At 42.7% G+C, this 26749-nt stretch overlaps 1 protein-coding gene across 8 annotated transcripts in view; it reads right to left on the bottom strand.

Moving 5' to 3' along the window:
* The window catches only part of LOC143680892 (uncharacterized), a 63241-nt gene extending 43811 nt beyond the window's left edge, over window positions 1-19430 (bottom strand). For 2 of the 8 annotated variants that reach the window (XR_013174220.1, XR_013174222.1), the window contains exons 1-2: window positions 19202-19417; window positions 13932-14099 (exon numbers count right to left, since the gene is read on the bottom strand). Coding sequence is in view for 2 of the 8 variants with exons in the window: in XM_077157458.1 (XP_077013573.1) it covers window positions 10074-10153 (80 nt within the window). In the remaining 6 variants the exon portion in view is untranslated. Of the gene's footprint in view, window positions 1-10073; window positions 11195-11215; window positions 13467-13931; window positions 14100-14492; window positions 14594-19201 lie in introns of those variants that run through there. The other 6 variants (XR_013174221.1, XM_077157458.1, XR_013174223.1 and 3 more) reach the window with 5 other exon arrangements.
* Between the last annotated feature and the right edge of the window lie 7319 nt (window positions 19431-26749).

The raw sequence follows: 26749 nt of genomic DNA, 5'->3' as shown, positions 1-26749 counted from the left end.
CCCCTTTGAAAAAGCCAACCCATTTCTGGTATATTACACTCCAGCAACTTTAGCAAATGGAAAAGTAACCCTAACTGATTCAGTGGAATCGTGAGATTGAAGCCTGACTAGATTGGATTAAACAGAGAGAAGAGAGTTTAAAAAGCTCTTTCAAGGAGTTTAGCTGTAAAGAACAGAGAAATTGAGCAGTACCTGAAGTGGGAATGTGGGATCAAGGATGTGATGGTTAGGTTCATGTGTAACCTAAAAGTGGACAGTTGTACCACAGAGTTCCTTTCTGGGACATCCCTGAAGCACTATGGTGAAGGGAAATCCTCCCAATATGCAGAACTTCAAGCAGTGTTCTCCTTGGAAGGAGAAATATCCCGAGGTACATTTGTATGTGATCCATAGGCTATCACCAACGGTTTGGCTGGATGGTCAGGGACTTGGAAGGAATATGATTGGAAAGTAGATCTTGGGAAACAAACAAAGAGAGCTGAGAAAGAGATATGTGGATAGACTTTTCTGAGTTGGCAAAAAACATAAAGATATTTGTGTTCTGCATGAATGCTCACCAGAAGTGACTTCAACAGTTGAAGATTTTAATAATCAAGTGAATAAAATGCCCCATTCTGCCCCAATCTCCTTCCCCAGCCTCTCCTGTCATTGAGCCCAATGTCATAGAAATAATGGGCTCAGGTACAAGGTTGCTGTGGTGTTAGGGATGGAAGTTATGAATGGGATCAGCAACATGGACTTCTGTTCACCAAGGCTGACCTGACTACAACCACTGCTGAGTGTCCAATCCATCATTAGCAGAAACCGATACCCAGTCCCTAACATAGCACTATTCCCTGCCTGCTACATGGTGGCAGGTTGATTATATTGGACCACTTCTATCATGGAAGAGGAAGTGTTTTGTTCTCACTGGAATAGACACAATCTCCGGATATGGGTTTGTCTTCTCTATACACAACACTTCTGCTAAAACTACTATCTATGGATTTATAGAATGCTTACTCCATCATCATGGTATTCCACATAACATTTCTTCTGTCCAAGGAACCCACTTCATGGCAAATAAGTGCAGGACTCAGTGCATGCTTATAAAATTCACCAGTCTTAGCATGTTACCCATCATCTTGAAGCAGCTGGATTGATAGAATGATGGAATGACTTTTTTTAAAAATATTTTTATTATAAAAATGTAACACACATGCAGACAAACATTCTTGGCATACAAACATTCCATACATGGTGTATAATCAATGGCTCACAATATCATCACATAGTTGTGTGTTCATCACCATGATCACTTTTTTGAACATTTGCATCACTCCAGCAAAAGAAATAAAAAAGAAAAAAGAAAAACTCATACATACCACCCCCCACACCTCCTTGTCTCTGACCACTAGTATTTCAACCTACTCAATTTATTTTAACCTTTGTTCCCCATATTATTTATTTTTATCTATATTTTTTACTCACCTGTCCATACCCTAGATGAAAGGAGCATCAGACACAAGGCTTTCACAATCACATAGTCACATTGTAAAAGTTATATCATTATACAATCATCTTCAAGAAACAAGGCTACTGGAACACAGCTCTATAGTTTCAGGTACTTCAATGTGGTATATTGTAGTGGTGTACTAGCCACTCGATACACCATAAACTAAAAATAGGATATCTATATAATGTGTAAAAATAACCTCCAAGATAACTTCTCAACTCTGTTTGAAATCTCTCAGCCACTGACACTTTATTTTTTCTCATTTTTCTCCTCTTTCTGTCAAGAAGTTTTCTTGAGGCCAAGTTTTCTGACCTCTTGAGGCCAGGTCCCAGCTCATCCCAGGATTTCTGTCCCATGTTGCCAGGGAGATTTACACTCCTGGGAGTCATGTCTTATATGGGGGTGGGGGTGGACAGTGAGTTTGCTTGCCATGTTGGCTTAGAGAGAGAGGCTACATCTGAGCAACAAAAGAGGTTTTCTTTTCAAGTAGGCTTAATTTTAAGTAAGTTTAGCTTATCCTTTGCAAGGATAAGTTTCATAAGGGCAAACCCCAAGATTGAGGGCTCAGGTTATTGATTTGGTTGTGTCCACTGCTTGCAAGAATATCAGAAATTCTCCGAGTGAGGAAGTTGAATATCTCTCCCCATTCCCCCAAGGGGACTTCACAAATACTTCTTTATTCACTGTCCAAATCACTCTGGAATTTACTGGGGCATTGTACTAACCTGAACAAATCTGGAATGACCTTTTGAAGACACAATTACAGCACCAACTAAGCGGCAATACCTTGCAGGCCTGGAGACAATGTTCTACAGGAGGTTGTATGTGCTCTAAATCAGCATTCGCTCTATGGTACAGCTTCTCCCATAGCCAAGATTCATGGGTCCGAGAATCAAGGGGTGGAAATGGAAGTAGTACCACTCACTATTACCTTTAGTGATCCACTGGAAAATGTTTGCTTCCTGTCCCTGCAACCTTAAGCTCTACTGGTCTGGGTCTTTGTTCTAAAAGGAGGAGTGCTTCCTCCAGGAGACACAACAATGATTCCATTGAACTGGAAATTAAGACTGCCACCTGGCAACTCTGGGCTCCTTGTGCCTCTGACTCCATTAGGCAAAGAAGAGTATTACTGTATGGCTGGGGTGATTGATCCTGACCATCAAGGGGAAATAGGAGTGCAACAACAAAATGGAGGTATAGAAGAGTTTGCCTGGAATACTGGAGATCCCCTAAGGCATCTCTTAATATTACTATGCCCTGAAGTTAAAGTCAATGGAAAACTGCAACAACCTAATCCAAGTAGGACTACCAATGGCCCAGCAACTTCAGGAATGAAGGTACCATGTTCATTGATCAGAAAAGTCAGTATCATTAAGATGTCAAGTCAATCCAAATTGATCTGTACACTCATACAATCCCAATCAAAATCTAAATAGGTCCTTTTTGTAGAGATTGACAAGCTAATTCTAAAATTTATATGAAATATATAAATTCTAGGAAACAACATAGAATTGCCAAAATAATTTGAAAACAAAAATAAAGTTGAAGGACTTATACCCTGATTTCAAGACATTATGAAATGATCTCAATTTTTTTTAAAAAAAGAGAAAAATATATATACAATGACCTCAATCAAGACGATATGATATTGGCATAAAGATAGGCATATAAATCAATGAAATAGAATAAAGAGCCCAGAAATAGATCCACACTACATGATTTTCAAAAGGGGTACCAAGGTAATTCAATGAGGGGAGAGGATGTATTAGTCAGGGTTCTGTAGGGAAAAAGAATCAACAGGAGATATCCATCAACAGTATGAGGTTATATAAAAGTGTCAGTACAATTGTGGGGATACATGAGTTGAATTCCATAGGGAAGGCTGCAAGCTGGCACTCAGATGAAGATCTTCAATTAATTTCCCAGGAGAGGCTGGCTGGTTGAAGTAGAGACAAAAGTTTTTTTCTGACAGCTGAAGCTATCACCTCCCCCTTAAAAGCCTTCAACTGATTAGATTAAATGTCTCTCACTGCAAAAGTCGCTTCCCTTAGCCAACTGCAGATGTAATCAGCCATAGATGCAATCAATGTACTGATGATTTAAGTTCACAAAATGTCCTTGCAGCAATAGATAGGCCAGTGCTTACCTGACCAGATGACTGGGCACCATCTCCTGACCAAGTTGCCACATGAACCTAACCATCATGGGGAGGGTGGGACTGGTAATCTTTTCAACAAGTGATGCTGGAACAACTAGATGGATGGTCATATGCAAAAAAAAAGGAGAAGAAAAGAAGAATAAAAGAACCTTACACCACATACGAAATTGTGGGTCGGGAGTTCAGGGACAGCTGATCCTCTGTGCCATGCTGCAATCACGGCATCAGCCGGGGTTGCAGACTCATCCCAATGCTTGACTGGGGAAGGTTTGCTCCCAAGCTCACAAGGCTGTTGGCAGAATTCATTTCTTTGTGGACTGCTGGACTGAGATCCTCTTTCTTACTGGAGGTTGGAGGCTGCCTTCCTTTCCTTCATATATGGGCCTCTTAGGGCAGCTCACAACAGAACATCTGGCTTCATCAAAGCCAGCGAGGAAGTCTGCTTCTAGCAAGACAGATTGCACTATTAGGTCATACAATGACAGAAATCATATTCCATCACCTTTGCCATATTATGTTGGTTAGAAACAAGTTACAGGTCCTATCACAAGGGGAATTACATAAGGGTACGAATATCAGGAGGTGGGGACAACTGAGGGCCATTGTAGGGACTGTCTAATGCTAATAGTTTCATGTTCTTGGTTGTGTTGATGTTTTAACATGTCAAAACTCATCACATTGAACATGCTTCAAATTTCTTGTTTTTATGTCAATTACACTTCAATAAAGTTGTAGAAAGCTAACAAGCAAAAAACTTAAAGAGCTGATTTAAAAATTAATATGGAAAAACAAAGGGCCAAATCCATGATACAAGGAGGGGACACTGGTCGAGCTCTAAAAAGATATGTGACTTGTTATAAAGTACAGTGTGGTATCCGTACAGGGGTGGATAAACAGGCCAGTGGAACAGATCAGAGAATGTGGAAACAGACCCACACGTGCAGAAACTTGATAAATAACAGAGATGACATTCTAGATCAGCAGAGAAAGGATGGACTTCTAAATAAATGATGCAGACACAAGTGGATATCCATATGGAATAAAATAAAATTAGCTATTTTCCTCATAACGTTCACAAAAATAAATTTCAGGTGGAATAAATGCCTAGAAGTTTCAAGAAGGAAACTTTAAATGTTCAGAAGAAAATATAGATATATTTGTTCCTCATATTCATGAAGGAAATTTTAAACAAGATATAAAAAATGTAAACATAAAAGAAGCCCATTTGGGTGCCTTAAAGCTATAATCTATTTTTTAAAAAGCCACCATAATTTAAATGAAAAAACAAACACAGAATAGGAGGAATAAGAAAGATTATTTGCAATAGTTTGCAAAGATAGCTGAACAAAGGTTTCATATCTATATTATATAAAATCTCCTCAGAGTCAGAAGGAAAAATTACAAACCAATAAATAAACAAATGATGTAAATAGGTAATTCACAAAAGAAAAACTCCAAATTGCCAGTATGCCTGTGAAAAGAGGCTCAAATTCACTAGGAATCAGGGACATGCAAATTAGAAAAAAATAAGAGTACTTATACTCATCAGGCTAGAAAAATTTAATTCTGACAATACCAGACACTGGCTTGGAAGCGGAAAAATGTGAACTCGGCTACCTTTGTTTGGAATGGAAACTGGTAAAGCCACTTCGGAAAAATAATTTGGCAAAATCTAGTAAAGTTGAAGATGCACATAGCTTATCCTACTACTGGACACATATCGTAAAGAAACTTGAACAGTTGCATAAAAAGACAAAAATTGTGCATTTCAGAATTTATTTTCATAGTGAAAAGCTGTAAACCACCAAAGTGTTCATCAACAGGAAAATAGATAAATAACAGTGGCATCTTCACGCAGTTATACACTATACAGCAATTTAAAGGAATGAACTAAAGTTATAAATTGCAAATGGATAAATCTCAAAAATATTATGCGAAGAGAAGAAAAATAGATATAAAATAATAAATGAAGTATAATATCATTTATATAAAATTGAAAGCATGCAAAGCAATACTAAATGTGTAAAGAACGTATAATGTATGCATAGGAGTAGCACACAAGTGGCTAAAGCATTTCTTTGTAAGGAGAGGAAAGGGAATGAAATCAGGGAACAGTGCACTATGGGATTTACCTGTGTGACATGTTTTGTTTGCCATGTGCAGTATAGCATGACGGTTAACAGCAGGGACTCCAGGACGAATCTGCCTGAGTCTAAGGCCTGCATCCATCACTTATGGGCTGTGTGTAGGGGGACAAATTATTAATCTCCTCTGTGCCTCAGTCTCCTCATCTATGAAGTAGGGAGCTCAGTGTTAAGTGTTTAGAGCAATGCCTTGTACCCCATAGGCACCATGAGCGTTAGCTACTACTCTTTCTTTAAAAGAAAAAAAAAAAGATCTGAGCAACTATGAAAAAATGTGGCCTATTGCTTCCCCTTCCTGAAGAATTCAGTCCTGAAGCCACTGGGTGAAATACAGGAAGGTGGGTGCTCACCCAGGTAGGAGAAGGGTAACCTGGCATGGGGGTTTGGAGCCCAAGTAAGGTAAGAAGGGCGTCCACATGGGGACAGGGGGCTTGGCATAGGGTGTCAGGGAGGCATCCATGCTAGGGGAAGGCCCAGCAATGGAAATCAGAGCCCAAATAGGGTGGGGGATGCATCCACATGGAGGCGTGGGGAGACCTGGCATGGGACACCAGAACCTGAGCAAGGAAGGACAGCATCCATGTGGGCAGGGGACCCGCTGGCATGAGGAACTGAGCCCAAGCAGGGGTGAGAAGTGTGTCGATGTGGGGGATGGCTCCCAAAAGGTGTCGGGAGCCTGTGGAGGTGAGACGGCGTCTGTTGGGGAAGAGAACTGTCCAGCACAGTGTGTCAGAGCCCAGGCAGAATGAGAACTTCCATGTCAAAGGGCAGTGTGGCATGGGGACCCCAAGCCTGGGCATGGTGACAAGACGTCCATATGTAAGGATGGTACAGGGAAGGATATCAGAGCCTGAGCAGGATGCGGAGGGCACCATCAAGGGGCAGGGAGAGCAGCAGGGATGGGAAATTGGTTACTTACTGGGAGGATGGCTCAAATAAGAAAGCACTTTAGTAATAGTGGGAGCCAGAGTTCCACTGTTGGAAAAGGGAGTTACATATGCCATAAGGGAGAAAACTATAAACAGTCCTGTGACATTGGATTAGAACTGAAGGTATTGATACACACACACACACACACACATTTCCTAGCTTTGTCTGCTGAGAAGGCCTGGGAAGAGCCATGCTCCTGTAGCAGTACATATACCCAGCACCTAGGTCTTAGCTTCTAAATACCATTCTCAACTGAAAGAAATTAGAGCTCTGTGAAGAAATGGCTGCATCTAGGGCTGGTATGGGGGAAAGTAAAAGATAAGTCTGGGACAACTTGTGCCAAAGGCAAGGAAGTGCTCCAAGAATGTAGGGGCATGTGAAAAGAACATAGACCCCAGCTCGAAGGGGCTTGCTCCAGTCAAATTAGATGCAATTTGAACATCAAAATATATATTGTTAATAACAAATCATAGCCCATTAAGTAAAATGAGAATCTATGCGTAAATGAGCTATGACCCATGGACTAAATCCAGCCCACTGCTTGCTTTTGTATGGCCCACAAGCTAAAAATTGTTTATGCAGGTGGACATTTGCAATCTATTTGGTAATAGGAAACCCTAACTTTGAGCTCAGAATCTATCCCCCCAAAGGAATTCCATTCTTTTCATTGGTAGTAGACCCATAATACAAAAGAAGCACTCAATTATTATTATACTTGTAATTTGATCGATAAAAAATTGTGGAAATTTTTGTCCCTTGTTATAAAAGTACTTACAAAATATCATCAGTTTTACCTCTTGATCTGAAAAGCCTAAAATAGTTACTGTCCAGCCCTTTATGCAAAACTCTACTGACCTCAGACTTGATCTAACATAAATAAATAAATGAATAAGTATAATGCTTGATAAGAAATGGGATCTCTAAGTAGTTTCAAAGCACTATCTTGCCAAATACTTTTTAAATAAAAAGGAGAAAAGAGAGACTTCATAGTGAAGCGCAGTAGATAAGGATCAGAGCAAACGTCTTCAATAATGGGGTAAATTGAATTTGAGCACCTCTAAGAGGGGGCAATGAGAACACAGATCACTCCCGTGATATTACTACAAGAGATGCAGAGCCTGAATCTACTCATGAAAGAAGAAAACGCAGACTGAGGGGTGTCTACAAAGTACCTGCCCTGGAATCTCCTCAAGTAGCAAGGTCATGAAAGTCAGACACAGCCTGAGCGGCCGTTCCGGCAGGCAGAGACTGAGATACATGGCAACAAGATGCCACAAACAATTCAGAACTAGGGCCTTTTGCTAGAGAGGAGATCCTTAAGACCAGTGAGGAAACATTAAATGGGGTCTGGGATTAAAAGGTAGTTTTCTATCCGTGTTAACTTCCTCATTTCCATGGCTGTATTGTAGTTAAGCATTAAGAAAAAGAATGTCCTTGTTTGCAAGAAATACTCATTAAATTTTTTCAGGGATGTTGGGCATTAATTGGCAACATTTTCTCAAAAAGCTCCAGGAAAACTAAAATGTTTTTTTGGTACTGCATTTGTGGTTTCTCTGTACATTTGATATTAGTCCAAAACAACAGCCAAAGCTTTTATAAAAAGGCTTTGGCATAATTAGAGTTTTATATCATTCTCACTTTCACAGGCTCCCTTGGAGCTTGAGATGCAGATGTGACACAGTCCAGGCCACAAGATACAAATGGAGAGTGTGGGGAATTTACGGGGAAGGGTCTGCCTTCCTGGCAGACACCACCGTTTCCTCTTTCTTCCTTCTCTCTCACCAGAAGCTGGAGGTGGTGCCCAGACAGAGAACATCCTGGATTTTACAACACCGAGGTGACAAATGTGAAGAGGAGAGCTGATGCACTAAAGATAGCAGACAGGATACTCAAAAGATGTTGGGCTACCTCAAGGCAAGATAAATGTCTGCTACAGAAGGGATGGAGGAACCCTCTTGAGAGGCCTGGGGGTGCCTGCAGGGCTGCTCAGAAGGACAGGAGAAGTCTCCTCCCATCATTGCCTGGTGCTTGTGTGGCCTCTTCCCCCCTTATCATTCCTGCACCCACTCTTTCTGTTGGCTATTATTAAAATCATAAAGCAAGATATCCATTACAAAAAGAAGGAAGAGAAGAAAAGAAAATTAAAGTAAAAATTTAAAAGCCAGAAACAAAGGCTTGAAAAGAGAAAACAAAAAAGAAAAAATCTAAAGAATTTTAAAGACTAGAAATATGAGAACTCCTTTTTTCCAAAGTAAAAATAATTAAATATTTTACAAGAAACAAAGTGTAACTTAAAATTGTGTATAAAAAGTAAATAATTTGAAGAAGTAAAGGCAATTAAAAGCTATGACCTTCAAAGGAACAAAAACAACATAAGGGAAAGATAAGAAGGGACAGCTGTCTTTGGTAAAACAAACAACAGCAAAAAAGCTAGATGCAGGCAAGCAGTTTATGTACTTCAAAAAGATCTTTCTAGATTAAAAATACTTTCCCACAAAGAAGGAGAAGAATAAAAAAAAAAAAAAAAGGCTAAAATTGCTGCTGAACATGGAGCAAAAACAGGGACAAAGGCACTGAAAGGGAAGAAAAAGAGGAAAACATAAGAAGTAGAAAAGGGTTTGGGAGAATGAAAAGCATTTTTATGGCCTATGAGGTGGAACTGAAGCCCATCTCAAGACAGCAATTGATATCTATTTTAACTCTTGAAATGAAACTGGGTTTGAGGGACGGCTCCTGGGAGGAGAGCTGGGGAGAAAACGGACCCTTCTCTGGTTTCACCATCTTCCAGGAGGCTCCGGCCTCTGCCCTGGGCTGCTGTGTAAAAATAGTGACTTTTTTATCAAGTAATCAGGACATATTAGGCAAAGAGGTTCACACTAGCCTTGCCTGAGCTCTGGTCAGCTGCTGCAGTGTTTGTCTTCAGCCTCTTTGGGGCTTTCTGTCCTGTGTTTGATGGTTCCCAGTTATCCCCAGGCCTGGATGGGAGGGCAGGGCTGAGTGAAATGAAATCAGGGGCTGCTGTGGTAGCAGGCCTAGAGAGAAATATTTAGTGAGAAATAAATCCAGTTTGAGGGGTTCTCTGACTGGGCTATTGGAGGCAGGAAAAGAGACTCATTCAAGTTACTTCAAGAAGTATGGCCACCACTGAGGACAGGCTGTGTGTATATATATATATTCCGTCCCCACACTCATATTTAGCATCATCTCTGAATATCCAGGATAATTATTTAATATATATTTGAGATAATAGAACTGAAAAGACTTGAAATGTTATAATCCTATGCAGATATAAAATAGTTATGTATTTAAAAAAGAAGAGTGGGGTCACGTGTACACAAGGACTCACCCAGGTCTCCAGAGGGACAGAAACTGGAGGATGCTCATGGACTCCCGCTCGGCAGCTCCACCATCAGAGGGTCTGAACATGACTTCCCTACTCTCTTCATGTCTATTTTCCTTCTCTCTCAACCCACAAGTTTTGTATCATGCTGCACCACATGGGTGCAGTTATAGATAGATACGCATATGTGTAACAGGATACTAAAATCCAAGTTTTTCTCCTCGGTTTTGACTGAGACCCCAAAGCACAAAGCAACAGTTGCAAAGTGATTCTACATGGGACGTACGGGGCTATCTGTGGAGGACCTGCCAAAGGGATAGCCAAATCCCGCTCTGCAGCCTTAAGCACATCAAGCACCTCGAGCATATTAAAGGATTTAGGTTGAAGGGGCAGAGAAGGGGGACCAAGGGGGGCGGGATTTCTCTGCAAACGCTTTGTAGCAGTGTGGGGGGAGAGGGGAAGGGGTACTTGCCCTTCACACCAACCAAGTAGGGAGGGGCTTTAAGAGGTCACATGGAGAGTCCAGTAGACATAACAGCCATAACAGACCCATAGCTGGAAAGGGAATAAAGGCAAGAGACCGTGGCTGGTTGGCTGCCTTGGGAGAGCAGAAGTAGAGAGAGCTGTGCTGGGAAGTAGCTGCACTTTCATGACGTGGGACCAAAATGCTGAATGGAGCCTGGAATAAGGATGGGGTCCGGGGTTGTCTAGATGGAAACCCTAACCAAGGAGGCTGCCTGGGGAAACCATGAGGCCCCACCAGAGAGTCTGTGTTTTCTGACAGAGACCCCATCCCTTTCACTTTCTTCCTTCTCTCTGTCTGGTACACCTTAGAGTATATTATGACAGCACTGTTAGGTCAGGGGAACGGGGAAGGGCACTGCAACTGGAGCTGCGGAGGCTGTGTTGCCCCTCCGAACATGGCTTCTGGAACCGCCCCTTCTGGACACCTAATTTCCAGAACTGATGAACCACCCCTTCCGGACACGTGACTTCCGGAGAACCGCCCCTTCCGGACATCACGTGACCCGCTTGCTTAAAAACTGCCCACGCCATCACCCAGGCACTGACTCACCTCCCTCCATCTTGGATTCAGTAAGCTCAGCCTGGGAGTGCAGAAATAAACCCTCCCGTTTTAAATTTCCTGGTCTACCATCCTTCTTTCTCACCCTTTCACCTCCTAAACCTTTCATCTTGGTGCCGAAACCCAGGAGAGGAACGCGGGTGCTGCCCACCTGGCCAGGGGCGCCCCAGCTTCCTCTCTCCTCCTTCCTCCACAAAGCCAGCAATAAGGGATCCTTCAGCCTGCTGCTACATCCACCACAGACTGGGTAAGTCCCTTCCCTCATAGCCCTGCTGCCGGGTCTTACGGTTCCAAGAGAGTCTGTCCATTAATTACTCTCCGAAAATCGTGAATTCACATCAGGTTCTCTTCCAAGGGCTGAGGTGAATGGGGACGCCCACAAGCCTCACTCCCTTTTCTGGGACTCGAGAAGTTGTGGGGATGCCCCGCTTTTCTTTTCCCTCCCAAATTCAGGTCCAGGACCTGAAAGGGCCTCAAACCAGGGTGAGACGTCCCCTGGGGAGATGAGCCCCCACTCGTAAGAGCTCCAAGGACTCACTCAGAGCATTGGGATGCTGACATCCCCTGGGCCAGTCCTTTGTCCTCAGAGAACTGTCAGTATGGGCAATAAATCCTCAAAAACCAAACCTTTCAAGCACCAGTCAAGTAAGCCCTTTCCCGCCCCCTACATCACCTCCCTCTCCCTACACTCCAGCCCTGGAGAACAGGAAACAGCCACATGAGGAAGGGGAGGATGGGGAGATGCACAAGGTAGAGAAACAGAGAATAAGCTGATTACCTCCTTCCTCCCTTCCACACTGCAGAAGTTTTGATCCAGTAGAGAGGAAATAATTGGTGTTTCAGGGAAGAGAGAGGATAACTGGAGGACCAAAGGTCTTGAGTAGATGTGAGGAGATGGGCTCCATCCAGTGTTTTTAATGGGAGGAACCTGCCTTAGTAGGAGCAGGGACTGTCCATGCACTGAGGCAGATGAGGGAGGCAAACTGACTAGGGAAATGTAATCGCATTTCCAAGCAAAACTGAAGCTTTATTAGAAATGTATCATTTTGAATTTATGGTAAGATCAGCCCATACAGCTGTGGTTTTCCTCTGGCTTTGTTCATTTGCTTGGGAATGGTGCAGAATGGGCAAAACTGGATTGGCCTAAGGCTAGCTAGGGCTTTGCTGGGTAAGTACGTTGGAGGATGACAAGGACAAAAGGTTTGCATGAAGGAGCGATTATACAACAGGGCCATAGAATCTACACTGGATTAGCAGGAAAGTGAAGACAAGAGTGGAGTGAGGGGCATGAACATTTCAGGGCCGACATAGCAAAGGTCTTGATGGGAATGAAGAAGGATGGGAGTGACGGTGCTGTTAGGCAGCCATCAAAAACAATGCAAAATGGAAGACACAAACCTATTCAAGAGTGCCCGTTCGCTCCCACCTCTCTCACATTAAATTCTTCAGCGGTTTGTCACTTCTTCTAATCTTCCTGTTCTGGTGTGTTCTATACAACTTTTGGAAGCAGCTGGGGGCTGTAAAACCTACCTCAGTTCCTGAACTCGGAACACGATTAACACGATTTTTCTCCCCAAGTTTCATTCTCTGTACTCCTTTCCGTCACCTGCCATTTCTGGTTCTTAATAATTTTGATAAGGCACCACAGTTTTCCAAAAGCTCATAGGCAAGGGGAAGGGTGTAGCCTCCTTGATCCCAGTTGGGTAAATATTGTCTGTCATGTAAGTTTGCTCCCCATAAGAGAGTTTTGTATCTCAGCTCCTTTAGTTGGAGTCCACGAAATAAAAAAATCTTACAGCCACAGGCCTTCCAGGACCCTCCTGCTGAAAAGGCAAATGGTCTAGAGCCCAAGCACCCAGCTGACGCCAGTGAACATCAGTCAAAGAAATATCCCTAGAGCACAGGTTTTTCGAGGGAATAAAACCAGAAATCTTCCAGTTATTTTGACTATGCTGAAGTAAGATTCAGAGCTGACCAGGCCAAATAAACCTTCCTGCTTGGCTTCAAGCTGTTCTGGTCAAATATACGTGATGGATGGAACAAATAAAAACTACATGGCTTTTGGCTTTTTTCAACCTCTCTTCTCTCCTAAATGTTTCTTCTGCCTTCTGAAGACACATCTCCTTAAGGAAATGGAGCCTGTTCTAAACTTCCCTTAGTGGTGTGGCTTGGCTGCTAATGGGAGTGATTTTAACACCAAAGCCTTCACTCTATGACTCTCAGGAAAAGTGGCACTCTGAAGCAGTCGTGGTGGCTCCCCAAATTGATTGTTTAGATTTTCCAGAACTTGGTGAGCTTGTTGTTAAATACAGTCACTGTTCAAAATTAAATTATATAAACTTGCAATTAAGTCACATTAAAAAGAAATTAAAAACTGTTTTTAATAGTTACTCAAAACTCATCACTTGCTAATTATTTTATTACAATTTGCTATTACCCTCTGCTCTTGCACCTATTGTTATCTGCTTGGTAGAAATACTATAAAATGGGGTTTGCCACACATCCCTTCCCAACCCCGGGTTCAGTGACTTCACATTTAGTAGTTTGAAATAGGTCACAGCAATCAGCAAACACTACATACAAATCATCCCTCACTACAACCCAGAGAGCTGGTTGTTAAGGATTTACCAGCACAGCACTGGGCTACTGAACTTCAGGATCCTGGGGGAGTTTGGTTAGAATGGCCACAGTAGCAGTCCACCTCAGGAGCCTGCCACCTTCTCAGCCCTCTCTGTGTACTGTGCTCTGCGCAGAGAGAGAGCAAGACTGCATTGACTTACTTGAAGGGCATCCTGGCCAGATGGATTCCCCCAGACAGCAGAACTGAAGAGCTGGCTGAGGAACTGTTTTCCCAACTCTGCCTGGTTTCCTCTTGAGCAGGAACAAAACTGGTTCTAAGAAATGCAGGCGGTAAGTAGTAAATAGGGCTGCTGTGATGTGAGTTCCAGCTGAAATAAAGAAAACTTATGAGTCTTGTTTGTATAAAGAGAAAGCTTATAGATTCAGTTTTTCCTCCCTTCTTGCCCTCCCGTCTCTCTCCTACAACAGGACACAGTCTGTGCTGGCAGCATCCTCCCCTCTGCCCCGCAGGGATGTAATCAGCATCTGGTTGTTCCTTGGCTCCAGTACAGGGTAAACTTGCTGCTTTCTGGACACTTGTTTCCAATGGTGGAACTATTTGTTTCTGTTTTCATAGAGGACATTGCCTATGGGACTCTCAAAAGCCCATGTTCAAGGATTCCCTTTTCTTAGTTGGAATAAAACCCCCAGCCCCAATTCTACTCAAAGCTCTGCATTTCACTTAGAATGAGGACTCAGGACAGAGGAAGGAAAGGAGCTACCTAGCAAGTTTGGGAATTCAGCTAGGTTTCTGAGTCTCCCTGAAAATATGCAGTTCTCTCTCATGCAATTCTTTCCTCAAAACTGATATGAATTAACCACACTGAAGATGTACTGCATACATGCCCGCCATATTATTACATGCCAGTGATACTGCATAAAGGGCTGTAGTTACTCGTTTCAAATTGCTCACATGTATGTTTTAGGGTGTAGCTATCTATTGTAAACCTGAGTGTTTGCAGGTGTGTGTGTACATGGGCATGTGTGATGCCATTTTATAGATGCCTGCGTATTTAAACGCATATATAATTATAGGTGTATAGGTATGTGTGTGTTCCTGTCTGTGCCTCATACATGCAGATGTGATTGTGTGTGTGCAGGAGAGAGCTCAGTTATTTTTGCAAACCTGTTTGAAACGCTTAGAGAAAGTCATCATCTTCTAAAAATAGAGCAACTGAAATATTTTGAAGAAAAGGATTTTTAAAAAACATACCCAAATTAAAAATAAAAAATAATAGGGGCAACACATGTTAAAATAAATTTAGTAAAAAAAATAAATAAATAAAATAAAAAAATAAATTTCGTAGATTGAAATGCTAGTGATCAAGGAAAGGGAATGATAATGGGTATAGAAAAAATAGAGGAAACAAAGGCTAAAATATATTGGGTAGATGGAAATACTAGCAATCAATGAGAGGGAGGGGTAAGGGATATGGTATGTATGAGGTTTTTTCTTTTATCTTTTTTTTCTTTTTCTGAATTGATGCAAATGTTCTAAGAAATGATCATGGTGATGAATATACAACTATGTGATGATATTGTAAGCTATTGATTATATACCATTCATATGGTTAAAATGTTTGTTTTTGTATGTTGTTACATTTAAAAACAATTTTTAAAAAGACATGCACAAGAATTTTTTTTAAATACCCAAATGAAGTTCTTTTTAGAAACTCCCAACGTTCTCCCAGGCCTTGTATGTAATGGGAAAATTCCAAATATTTGCATTTTTCTATCATGATAGGGATTATTGATTTCATCTAGGGACAAAATTTCATCACTCAATTTGAGCTGGAAGTACTTTAGAGGAGGGCTATCAAGGAAGGATGGGAGACCAAGGCCCCTGAAGGGGCAGGTTTGGCTGTATAAAACCTCCCTTGCTTCTCTTCAGCTACTGCCATCTGCCTCTAAAACATCTTAATATGATCCCCATATTTAAAGAGAAGGAGCTTGTCCCTGGCTTTGGATTCATTTGGCACAAAGGCAAAGGGTCAGTGGGGCTATGTCCTTCCTTTCACGAACAAAACACAAAGAAGACATGAGATTTTATTGTAGAAAAATGAGCTTAGACCTAAGGAGAAATGTTTCTACTTCTTTATAGGCCATGGGATATAATAAAGACTTTCTGAAGTGTTTGTGAAGTCTCTTCCAAGTGATTTTGAGACTCATGGTTCTCTGAGATGAATTAGAAGTAGGATCATGGGGAACAACCTCTGGGAGTTTCAACAATACCATGACCTATATTTATTATGATGTCGCAGATCTGCAGCTTTACATATACCAATTTATTTAGTCCCCTCCACAACCATATAAGAATAATTGCTATCCTTATTTCACAGATAAGGAAAATGAGATGCAAGAGGTAAACACTTGCACAAAGTGATTTAGCTAGTCAGTGGTGATCCAGGAATCCCATTCAGGCAGTCTGGTGCCAGATTCCATGATGTTAACAATTGGTCTGGACTCGTTCTGCCAACTCAGCTCTTGGACTTTCTGTGCCATTTCAGAAAATAATTGCTTTTTCTAAATGCTCACAGATAGAAAGTTAGAACGAAAATGGATGGATGTCAAATGTTCCCAATTATCAAGAGCACTTTTAGATGTGTATGTATGTTCCATGAGAACCCAAAGTTGGATGGAAACCTCAGGAAGTCACCTTAAAGCTTTGAGGTGGAAATTTCAGGCAGGTAGGAAACTAACATTTATTGAACACCTATATAACAGCTGTTAAACTACTTTCTTGTCACAATCATCAACAGTACTCAGTATGATGTCTTGACGCATTGATGTAACAAACCCTTTGCTCTGTCATCTCCCTTATGGTTATAAGGTATATCTTAAGTAAAAGCTTGCATGGTCACAGACTTCCTCTAAGGAAAGTTGCCCTACACACAGCCCTCGTGACTTTGTGAATCTGTTTCCTTGGCCACAGCAAAGAGAGCCAAAGGTGAACACATGACCCAGTGGCAGCCAATTCCCAATCTGGCCAGCTCTGGCTCATCAGGATAAATTGAGGCACTCAGATGATTGCTCTCAGGAATCTCAGGAATCAGGTTGCATTTCCATGGAAACAATTTAATAAAAAAGATCCCAACCAACAGTATTGAATCAGGATTAAAGACCATGGCTTTCTGGAGGTACACAATAGTCTCAAACTGGCACAGTATTATTATAAAGATTTATAGTGTCATTCATGTGAATGTCATCATTACGTGTGTGGCATTTGGCAAATAGATGAGAACTACAAGGCATCTCACATCTCTCCAAGTTGAATGTTCTTATGTGCCATTTCACAGATAATCAAATTGAGGTGCAAAGGCTTAAGTTCCCTACCTAAGATCATGCCCCTAGAACAAGTCAGAGACAGGATAAGACTTAGATCTTGACTTCATATCCCAGCAGTTTGATGGACAGGAAATTCTGAAGGCTGGAAATTTGATTAGATTATCTCCACAGAGATGTGACTCCCCCAATCATGGGTATTAATTTTGGGTTACAGGGAGATGTGACTCCTTCCATTCCAGGTGGGTCTTAATTAGTTTACTGGGATTCTTTAAAAGAGGATGTATTTCGAAAAAGCATGAAAGAGCCACAAGAACCACGACAGCTCACACGCCAGAGACCTTTGGAGATAAAGAAGAAAAACGTCCTGGAGGAGCTTCAGGAAACAAGAAGCTTGGAGAGAAAGATGGTAGACATTATCAGTTCACCATGTGTCTTTCCAGTTGAGAGAGAAACCTTGAACTTCGTTGGCCTTTCTTTTTTTTTTTTTTTTCCAGATTTGCTTTTTTTTTTAATTGCATAATATAACATATATACATAGCAAAAAAAGAAAAAGAAAAGCAGTACTTTTCAAAGGACGCTTCAACAAGTATATACAGGGCAGATCCCAGAGTTTGTCATGGGATACCATATCATCATGTCAGATTTTTCCTTCTACCTGCTCCAGAATATTGGAGGCTAGAAGGAATCAGCTTTTCTTGAGTGAAGGTAACATCTTGCTGGTGCCTTAATTTGGACATTTTTCTAGACTTGCTTTAATTGGGACATTTTCACAGCCTTAGAACTGTAAACTTGCAGCTTATTAAATTCTCCTTTTTAAAAGCCATTCCATTTCTGGTATATCACATTCTGGCAGCTAGCAAGCTAGAACACCCAGGCAGTACTAGAACCAACATGGTATCTCAATAATTCCTTTCAAGGAAATTCTTCTTGATTCCTCACTGTTTCTTCCTGCCTCAACTTTTAAGATCAGAGCATTTCTATGAAGGAAAAATGCCATTTGCATTTGGCTTGTATTTGATGGAAATCCAAAGCCTAACCCCTTGGAAGTTTTCCTTTATGAAAGGCCCTGAAGTCAAGGTATATTTGCTGTACCCTAGTGCTGTCCACTCTGCAGCAGAGAGGGAAGGCTCAAGCTAAGGAGACAGAGGAGCAAGCCTGAAGCTTATCATGAAGGCGCCTGAACCCCTTCTAGAAACCTTTCATTCTCCTTGGAGGCCACAGCTTGGTAAACACTGTACCTTTAAATATCTAAGTAGAGTGAACAGAGCCTGCAGGCACAGCATTAATTAACTAAGCAGTCCTTGCAGGCCCTGGGGGCTGGCTTGGTTTTATTTCCATTTTTTCCAAGGTCAGAAATTACTTGGTAGTTCACTTGGCTTATTTCCCTTTGAATCAGCACTAAGCCAACTTTTAACTGAAAGCTTTCTCTCCCTTAAAATGCACCAAACTCTCAGCTAAGACTCCTGGCCTTAGATCATAAATTGCCCCCTTCTTCCCCTCCCCACCAGAGATCAACCCTGAAAGGTGATTAATTTACTTAACATTCATTGGTGCAAATCAGAAAGGCAGCTGCCTCCCCTCAGCTAACATTTGGATCAATATATGTGATGTCTTTCAGTGGCTGGCATTTCTTAAATGCCTTCTCTGACCCTTCTTTGTGAAAGTGGCAAGGTCCTTCTCTCAGTAGAAATGGGAAGAAGGACGGGAATAAAGTGGGATGGAGGTGGTCAAAATGGAGAGGTTGCAAAGAGGATGGAGGAGATAACATGTCAGGAGTTCTGATACCTGAAAAGTCAGTGGAAGGGCTGCTCGGTCCCTCTCAGAATCTGTATTTCAGCCCCTTCCAGTTGTCTCCCATTCCTCTACACTCCTCGAAACTCCCACTGCTTTCCTTCCTTACTCTGCCCATACCCTTGCATTCCTGGGTCCTCTTCCTCTTTCTGGACCCCTGGAAAAACCAGGAGCTTTTGGCTTTAGACTTCACTGCATTCTTCCTACTTTACCCTTAATGGAGATCTCTCAGGCTTGGGCCCCTGGAAGTTTTACCCTTACCCCATCTATTAGTTAAGATAACTCTAGCTGCTATAACAAAAGTAAGCTAAAACTACAAATGGCTCAAGTGGACAGAAGTTTCTTTCTTGCTCACATAAAGTCCAAAATGGTTATTCTTGATTGGCAAGCAGGTCTCCTCCTAGCAGTGGTCAGTATTTAGAATTCTTCCATTCTATGGCTCTGCCATTCATTCCTGGTTCACAAGATGGGAAGGGAAATCAGAAAGGAGCATGCATGGAAGACTTTTATGGGCCAGGCCTGGAAGGGGCACTTGACTTCTCCTCACCTTCCATTGGTCAGAATCCAGTCATATGACCACAACGGTGTCACAAAGGAGGCTGGAAAATGTAGAGTAGCCACCTGCCCACGAAGGGGAGGAACCAGTCTCTGCCAACACTGCACCTTTCTCACTTTCATGCTTTGCCTGCAGCATTTTCCCCAAATGCTTGTTATGGTTGATTCATTTGTTTTTCTAGACAGGGATGATGTTCTAGTTTGCAAGCTGCTGGAATGCGAAATTCCAGAAATGGAACAGCTTTTTAAGAGGGAAATTTATTAAGCTGCTAGTTACAGTTCTAAGGCCATGAAAATGTCCCAATTAAAGCAAAGCTATAAAAATGTCCGCTCTAAGGTATCCAGGGAAAGATACCTTGGTTCAAGAAGGTTGATAATGTTCAGGGTTTTTCTCTCATGGAAAGGCACATGGTGAGATCTGTTAGCTTTCTCTTCAACAATTTCCTCAGGGTTCTATCTGTTCTGTTGGCTCTTTTGCTTCCGATGGCTCTTGTGGCTCTTCCGAAATAGTTCCCTCTTAAAGAGCTCCAATAAGCAACCCCACCTTGAATGGGTGGAGACACATCTCCATGGAAACTATGTAATCAAAAATTACCACCGACAATTGGGTGGGTTACATCTCTATGGAAATAATCAAAAAGCTCCCACCCTACAATATTGAATGAGGATTAAAGAACTTGGCTTTTCTGGGGTATACAACAGATTCAAACTGGTACAGATGCTAAATAGGAACCATCTCCATATCAATTCAAATTACATGATCATGGCCCCTAGAGCACTCTATTGAGAAGCATTCAGAGGCTGCAGTGGATCTTAAGAGCCAGGATTGACTGCTGCAGAAAGGTATGGTAGCACTGATATCATTTATTGGCCATCTTGCTCCACAGCATTATTTTGGGTTTATTTCCCTAGTGGTCAACTGGTCTGTGATACTGTAGGTATCACATCCCAGAGACCCACTGCCTTTACGTCATTCCTTCCAGCCACCCTCCAGGACCCTCCAGAACCATCTTAAAGTTAATAAATAAGGAGCAGATTATCAAAGGCCTTAAAGGCAGTTCTGTGACGGGATGACAGTGAACAGTGGGGTGCATGTTATAATGCAGCTTTAGGAAGCAGCTGGAGCATTGAGAGCTGAGGTCATGGTGTCAAGGAATTCTTACCCAGCCACATTCCTATGGAGATCATCATTTACACTGACCTTTTGTCATTACACCAAATTGTCTCCATCTCTTCCTGCTTAGCTAACAAGATGAAAATACATTCAAATTCCTTCCTTCTGTGTGCTTCTCCAAGGTAGCATATTTCCCAGTTAATTCAGCCCTGAGGGGAAGAAGTGATGGGGCAAGGATTTCAAGTCCCTAAACTTGAAAGGGGAAATAAATGGCCTAGGTAAAGTTCTCAATGCTTAGTACTCCTCAGAAACACCTGGATTGATTATTAAAATAACAAATTCCTGGGCTCCAACAAGAATCTCCAAATGTAAAGACCCCTTAGCTATGTCAACATCTCCACAGGTAATCCAGATGCACACAAAAGTTTGGGAACTACTGGCTTAAGGGAGTAAGTTCTATGAAGCATAAGAGATGCACGATAGAGACTCTGAGATATCATAACTTATAATTCTGTAATAATAGGACTAGAAGTGGGAATAGTAATAATGGTTAACACTTACTAGCCACTTTCCTGGTGCCAGGCTCTACTTCCAAGTGCTTTCCATGTTTTATTTGCTCTTCACAGCAACCCTATCCAGCAGGTACTACTATTATCTCCATTTTAAAGGCCAGGAAACTGAGGCATAGAGAGGGTTTTCCCAAGATCACACAGTTTGTAAGAAGCAAAACCTAAATTTGATCCCAGAAAGTCTTATTCCAAAGTCTCTGCATGTAGTCATTACTATATACTATTGCCCCATCCCAATTGGCCTTTTCCTCTTTTTTAATAGGTGTGGGGGTTGAAGAAGGAGAGGATGTCTAGAGAAAAACTGAGAAGAAAATGGATGGAGTATGGAGCTCCATCTTTCCCACCCACCTCCAATCCCCTACGCTAACAAAGGAAGATAACGTAGGGGGTCAAAGAGGGAGTTATGAGAAAGAAATGCCTCATCAGTTTATATTTCAGTACAGTCACTCAGAAAATAACTCCCTGCTGGCCCATCCATGCTTCCAAGACTTGGCAAAGTCTGCCATGCCATTCTCTTCATTGACACCTGAGGTCCTACTGATCCTTCAAGGCTCCCTGGAAAGCCGTAGATAACTCTCCACCCTACCAGAGCCTAAAACTGTCCATTCCTCTAATGATTTCTGACCCTCTGTTGCAATTATATGTAATCACATCTTTCTCTACTCATGTACATTGAAGGCAAAAACTCCATAGTCTGTTTATCACTGTAGTCTCTACGCTTGGCAATAAAGATTGTCAATAAGTGCTGTTGAAAAAGATGAATGAGAAAGTGAAATATTTATTGAGTACATATTATGTTCCAGACACCACTAGCTCCAGTGGATCTGTGAGGATGCATTCCTGCTTCCAAGCAATATACAATCCTATTAAGAGGTGCAAATGTGCCCCAAAAGTTAGGACTGGAGGCATCTCTAGAGTCACTGAGGGCCCGTGATTATCAGGCTTCTTCTTTTCTTCCTGGTATAAAGGGGGCATTCCCTAAGATTCTGTTATCTCTGGTTTGTTTCCGCAGAGAGACAACTTTAAATAGAAAGACCCCATGCATTCCTGGCTTGGTGGGTGGGAGAAATCAGGGACAGGAAGCTGGAGAGTTTACTTCTCACTTGCACTGAGGTATGGCAACTGGTGGTACAGTGAGGACAGGAAATTTGATGAGGTCCTGAAAACCTGGTAAAGAAATGAGGGGTTTCTGAGGAAGCTAGGCTGGGGAAGGAAATGTTCCTGCATGCCATAGTCCTGGTATTTGAGGGGGTGGGAAAGTGGAGGAGGCCGCCTCCCTATTGTTCCTTCCCTATAGCCAGCTCTTCTCAGAGCCTAGGAACCCTGAGACCAGATCATATTTCCAAGTCTGCTGCCCTAGATTTGTTTGGGCCTTGTGTACTAATTGACTCCACCCTGTAACTCTGGGGCCTTAATTGTGAGTCCATCACGACCCCTTCTGTCCTCAGATAGGAATGTGCACAGGCTTGCAGAAGGAACCTGGGATTGCAGAGGGGATAGAAAGGATGTTAGAGGATGGGGTGGGAAATCATGGGCTCTTTCTGAATTGATGCATGATCATCTTCCAAAGGATGAGAGAAAGCAATAAATTCAGGAGGCCCAGCCAGGGCCACAGAGGTCAAGAAGGAGGCAGAGACATCCCATTAATTTTCCCAATGGAGCACCAGATGTCAGGACACGAGGTGGAAAATTTAATGTATCTCCCAGATCTTGGCTATTTTCTTTGTCTTCTGATCTCAGACATATCCCAAATGAGTTGTCCAGGCCTGGCCAGTCCCTCAGCAGAGCCTGGATGGATGAAGTCAGGGCTGAGAGGTCAGCACTGCCAACAGGATTCAAGATTGCCAAAGAACCCAATGTATCCTCTCCCCAGAATAAATCCATCTAGTCTGCCCTGCAGGTGTCCTTGCCTGGTTCCCACTCCAGCAGGGGCCACAGTATAGTCTTTGTGTCCTAATCATGGTCCTAGGAAGAAGGGATTAAAGATGCTCAAGCCCAGTGCTCTGGGACTGTGTCAAGTCCCCTGACTATTTATCTACCTCTGACTTCAGGCCCCAGGTCTGACACCCAGCTTCCTCCCTTGTTCTTGAGGCCCAGTTCCTCATGTCCCAAGGACCTAGTCCTCTCTATCAGTCTGCTAGTGACATCTCATCCTGGTGAATCCCTACCTCTAGGAACTAATATCCTAGCCCTCTTACTCTTCCCTGGGATGGCAAATCCCCACAAGGCACTTATGATAGCTGCTGTGAATCAATTCACATCATTCTTCCTACTTTTTATACAGAAGTCGGATTTAACTTCCAGCTCCTGCCCTCTCTTGCATAGAGCACCACACAGCCACCACCAATCCATCAGACCTATCATGGGAGCCGAAATTTATTTTCCTTCCCTGCTTTTTCCAATTGTTCCCCAAGACCCAGATTCCTGCCAACAGCTAAGGCCACCTCAAAGTCATGGATGGCCACAATTTCCAAATGTATCCACCTTGTACCCCAAGTCTCTGTGCTGTGCCCCACCTTGCAGGGCCAACCTAGCCATTTTACTTTAGAATCCCAACTCTAGGAGTTCCTGCTCTGTCATGTGCTGTATCCCCCCACCTCCCCCCACCCCATCTCACTGTCTTCTGCCTGCCAGGTTAGACCCCTCTTAGCCCCTGCAGCTGGGTCTCTAACAATTGCCTGCCCCCACCCAGGTGCAGAATTCAGCTCTTTCCTTTTTCCCTTGCCTAGCTACAGTTCATCAGCTATATACCAAATATGGCAAAAAGCTGACTGTGATTATGATTTCAATTCATTTTCCTCCTGTTCTCAGAGGCAAATTTGCTTTATTCTACCTAAGTTGGGAAAAGAAGGATTTTAAGGAGCAAAGAAGGTGCAGGAGTCTCATCTGGCTCTTAATCAAAGTGGAGAAACATCCCCTGTCCTAGCTGAGCAAAGTCGTATTGCCACTCAAAAGTGAGTCCTTGCCCAGTGTGCATCGGAGTCAATAAAGTGACACCAGTGTTTTGAGAAGAGAAAGAGTTTATTAAACAAAGCCTAGTCTCACGAAGATAGGAGGGTAGTTTATCAAATTTGTCTCCCCGAATTGGAGAAACTTTCAGTATTTATAGCATTCACACAAAGGCAGGCAGGCTTAGATGACAAGGTTAGAGACAGTCTAATCCCTGAGTATGGGTAGGTTGATTACATGTTTAACTCATTCAAGGGTTAAGGTTTAGGCTACTGCACATGTCAGGCTCAGGCTAACTCTGATTAGAACTGGCTTGGTCAGTTCTGGGTTGAGTCATGTTATTTCATTAATAAACATTGATGGGCTATGCACAGGAGTATCAGACTTCAGAGTTGCAGGATAAAATAAGGGGATACATGCTGATCCGACCATGAGTTATCTCATTATTGTCCAGTTACAAGATGAAGATTATGCAGCTATAAAATATAGCATCATCATCAAAGAAACAAGAGTGGGTTATAGTCCAGTGAGTTACGACAGTTCAGATCATTGCTTCCGGCTACATCACAATATAGCAGGAAGTTAGAAAGCATTTAGAAAATGATGCAGTAACTATAATTTTATCTGTTAGTGCTTGGTTTCAGTCCCAGAATATAAGCAGGACCACAAGCTATATGCAATTTCTGCCCCCATAAAAGAAGCAAAGTGCTCAATTTCCAGGTTTATGAACTCAAGTGCAGTCCCAGGCTTCACTCAGCAACAAATTCAGTTTGTACCTCCATTGTGCTGCTTGCTGCCAAATACAGAGAAGTCTATATATGACACTGCCATAGCCTCAGAGGAGTTGGAAGCCTACCTGCTCATTACCCTTTCTGGGAATCCTAGGGCCCTGGCTTAATCATGGAGATCTAAGTTACTGATTTCCAAATCTTGTGCTTCAGAACATGCTGCCAACTTGTTAAGAATACAGATTCCAAGGCAGAGTTCCTGCCTGCCATGCCGGAGACCCAGGTTCAATTCCCGGGGCCTGCCCATGCAAAAAAAAAAAAGAAAAAGAATACAGATTCCTAGGCCCCACCCTATTCTGATAGGATCCTCTTGATTGGGGTCTGAGAATCTGTATTCATAAATCCCTAGACCAGTGACCCTCAAAGTGTGGTCTCCAGACCAACAGCATCGGCAACATCCAGTATGCTGGCTTGAAACTGTTATGCACCCTCGGGAAAGCTATGCTCTTTTAATCCAGTCTTACAGGGGCAGACCTATTGCTGAATGGGACCTTTAGATTAGGTTGTTTCCATGAAGATATGACCCCACCTTTTTAAGGTGGGTCTTAATCCACTAACTGGACCGTTTTTCAAGAGGAACATTTTGGAGAAGATGCCGAAGTCTGGAGATGCTAAGCTAAGAGATGAAACCCAGAGTTTGCCCCAGAGAAGCTAAGTGAGGACCTGCAGACACTTATAGAGGAAGCACTGGAATCAGAAGCTGAAAGAAATGAACTGGGAGCAAGGACCAGCAGATGCCAGCCATGTGCCTTCCCAGCTGACAGAGGTGTGCCAGATGCTGGCAGCCTTTCTTCAAAGTCAAGGTATCTTCCTCTGGATATCTTAATTTTGACATTTTCATGGCCTTACAACTGTAACCTTGTAACTTGACCTTTGTAAAAGCCAAACCATTTCTGGTATACTGCATTTTGACAGCATTAGCAAAAAAACAGGGACCTTATTAGAAATGCAAATTCCTATACTCTACCCCAGACTCACTGAATCAGAGACTCTGGAAATGGGACCCCGTCACTTGTATTTTATCAACCTTCTGGAAGAGTCTAAAGCACACTAAAGTCTAGGAACTATTGTCCAAGGTGATTCCAAGGTGGATTCAAGTTTAGATTTATTGATCCATGGGGTCTTCTAGAATTCTGTTTCCAGCTGTGCCCCCTTGGGCACATCCAGTATAACCCAGATGGCAGAGAACAAACACTGAGACATCTTTACCCTTCTCTAGGAGACTGTCCTAGACAAGGAGGGGGCTGGAATGGACAACTTCTCTAAGGCTGTTGATATACCTGGCAGCAGTTTCTGCTGACCGCTAGACAGACAGCCAGCCAGAGGCCCTTCTGAAAGGCTCTATTCAAAGCTGTTAGAAGAGCAAACACCACTGCCTTTTTCCTTTCCCCTGCACCTGGAGCTGTGACCAGAAAATGCTGGCAGCCACAGCTGTGGCCCCAGCAAAGGGATGGGGCAAAAGAAGATCAATCCTCACCTGCTGGGGAGCTGGGCCCCTGGGAAGGAGATGGCCAGCAGATTCGGAAGAGGGAATATCTACCGGAAATAGAGCTAATTTCTTGGACCAGGAAAACCAATCCTTCATCAGCACCCCTAGCACAGTGCTTGCATTTAGGTGTCTGAGTGGCAGACTGTGCAGAATTCTCACACAAATGGAGCCTCTGGGTGTCTCTCAGTCTGTAGGGGGAGACATGGGCAGGTTGGCCACCCACACACAACCCAACAACATCAAAAACCAAAATGGAAACCTCTATTATAGTGCAGTCAAGGGTCAGGGCACCTCAGGGTTGGAGCCCTTGACCTCTCTAGTTGCAGGCAGATGTGCAGCTATCCTGTCTTGGTGCACACAAGCTTTGTGTGGAACTGGCCACTGCACAGAGGAAATTTCAGAGGTGCACATCCTGCCTCAGGGGTCTAGTGTTCTTAAT

This window comes from Tamandua tetradactyla, chromosome 4, assembly GCF_023851605.1.
Source record: "Tamandua tetradactyla isolate mTamTet1 chromosome 4, mTamTet1.pri, whole genome shotgun sequence".
Classification (NCBI taxonomy): domain Eukaryota; kingdom Metazoa; phylum Chordata; class Mammalia; order Pilosa; family Myrmecophagidae; genus Tamandua; species Tamandua tetradactyla.
This window is presented reverse-complemented; position numbering and strand designations above follow the sequence as displayed.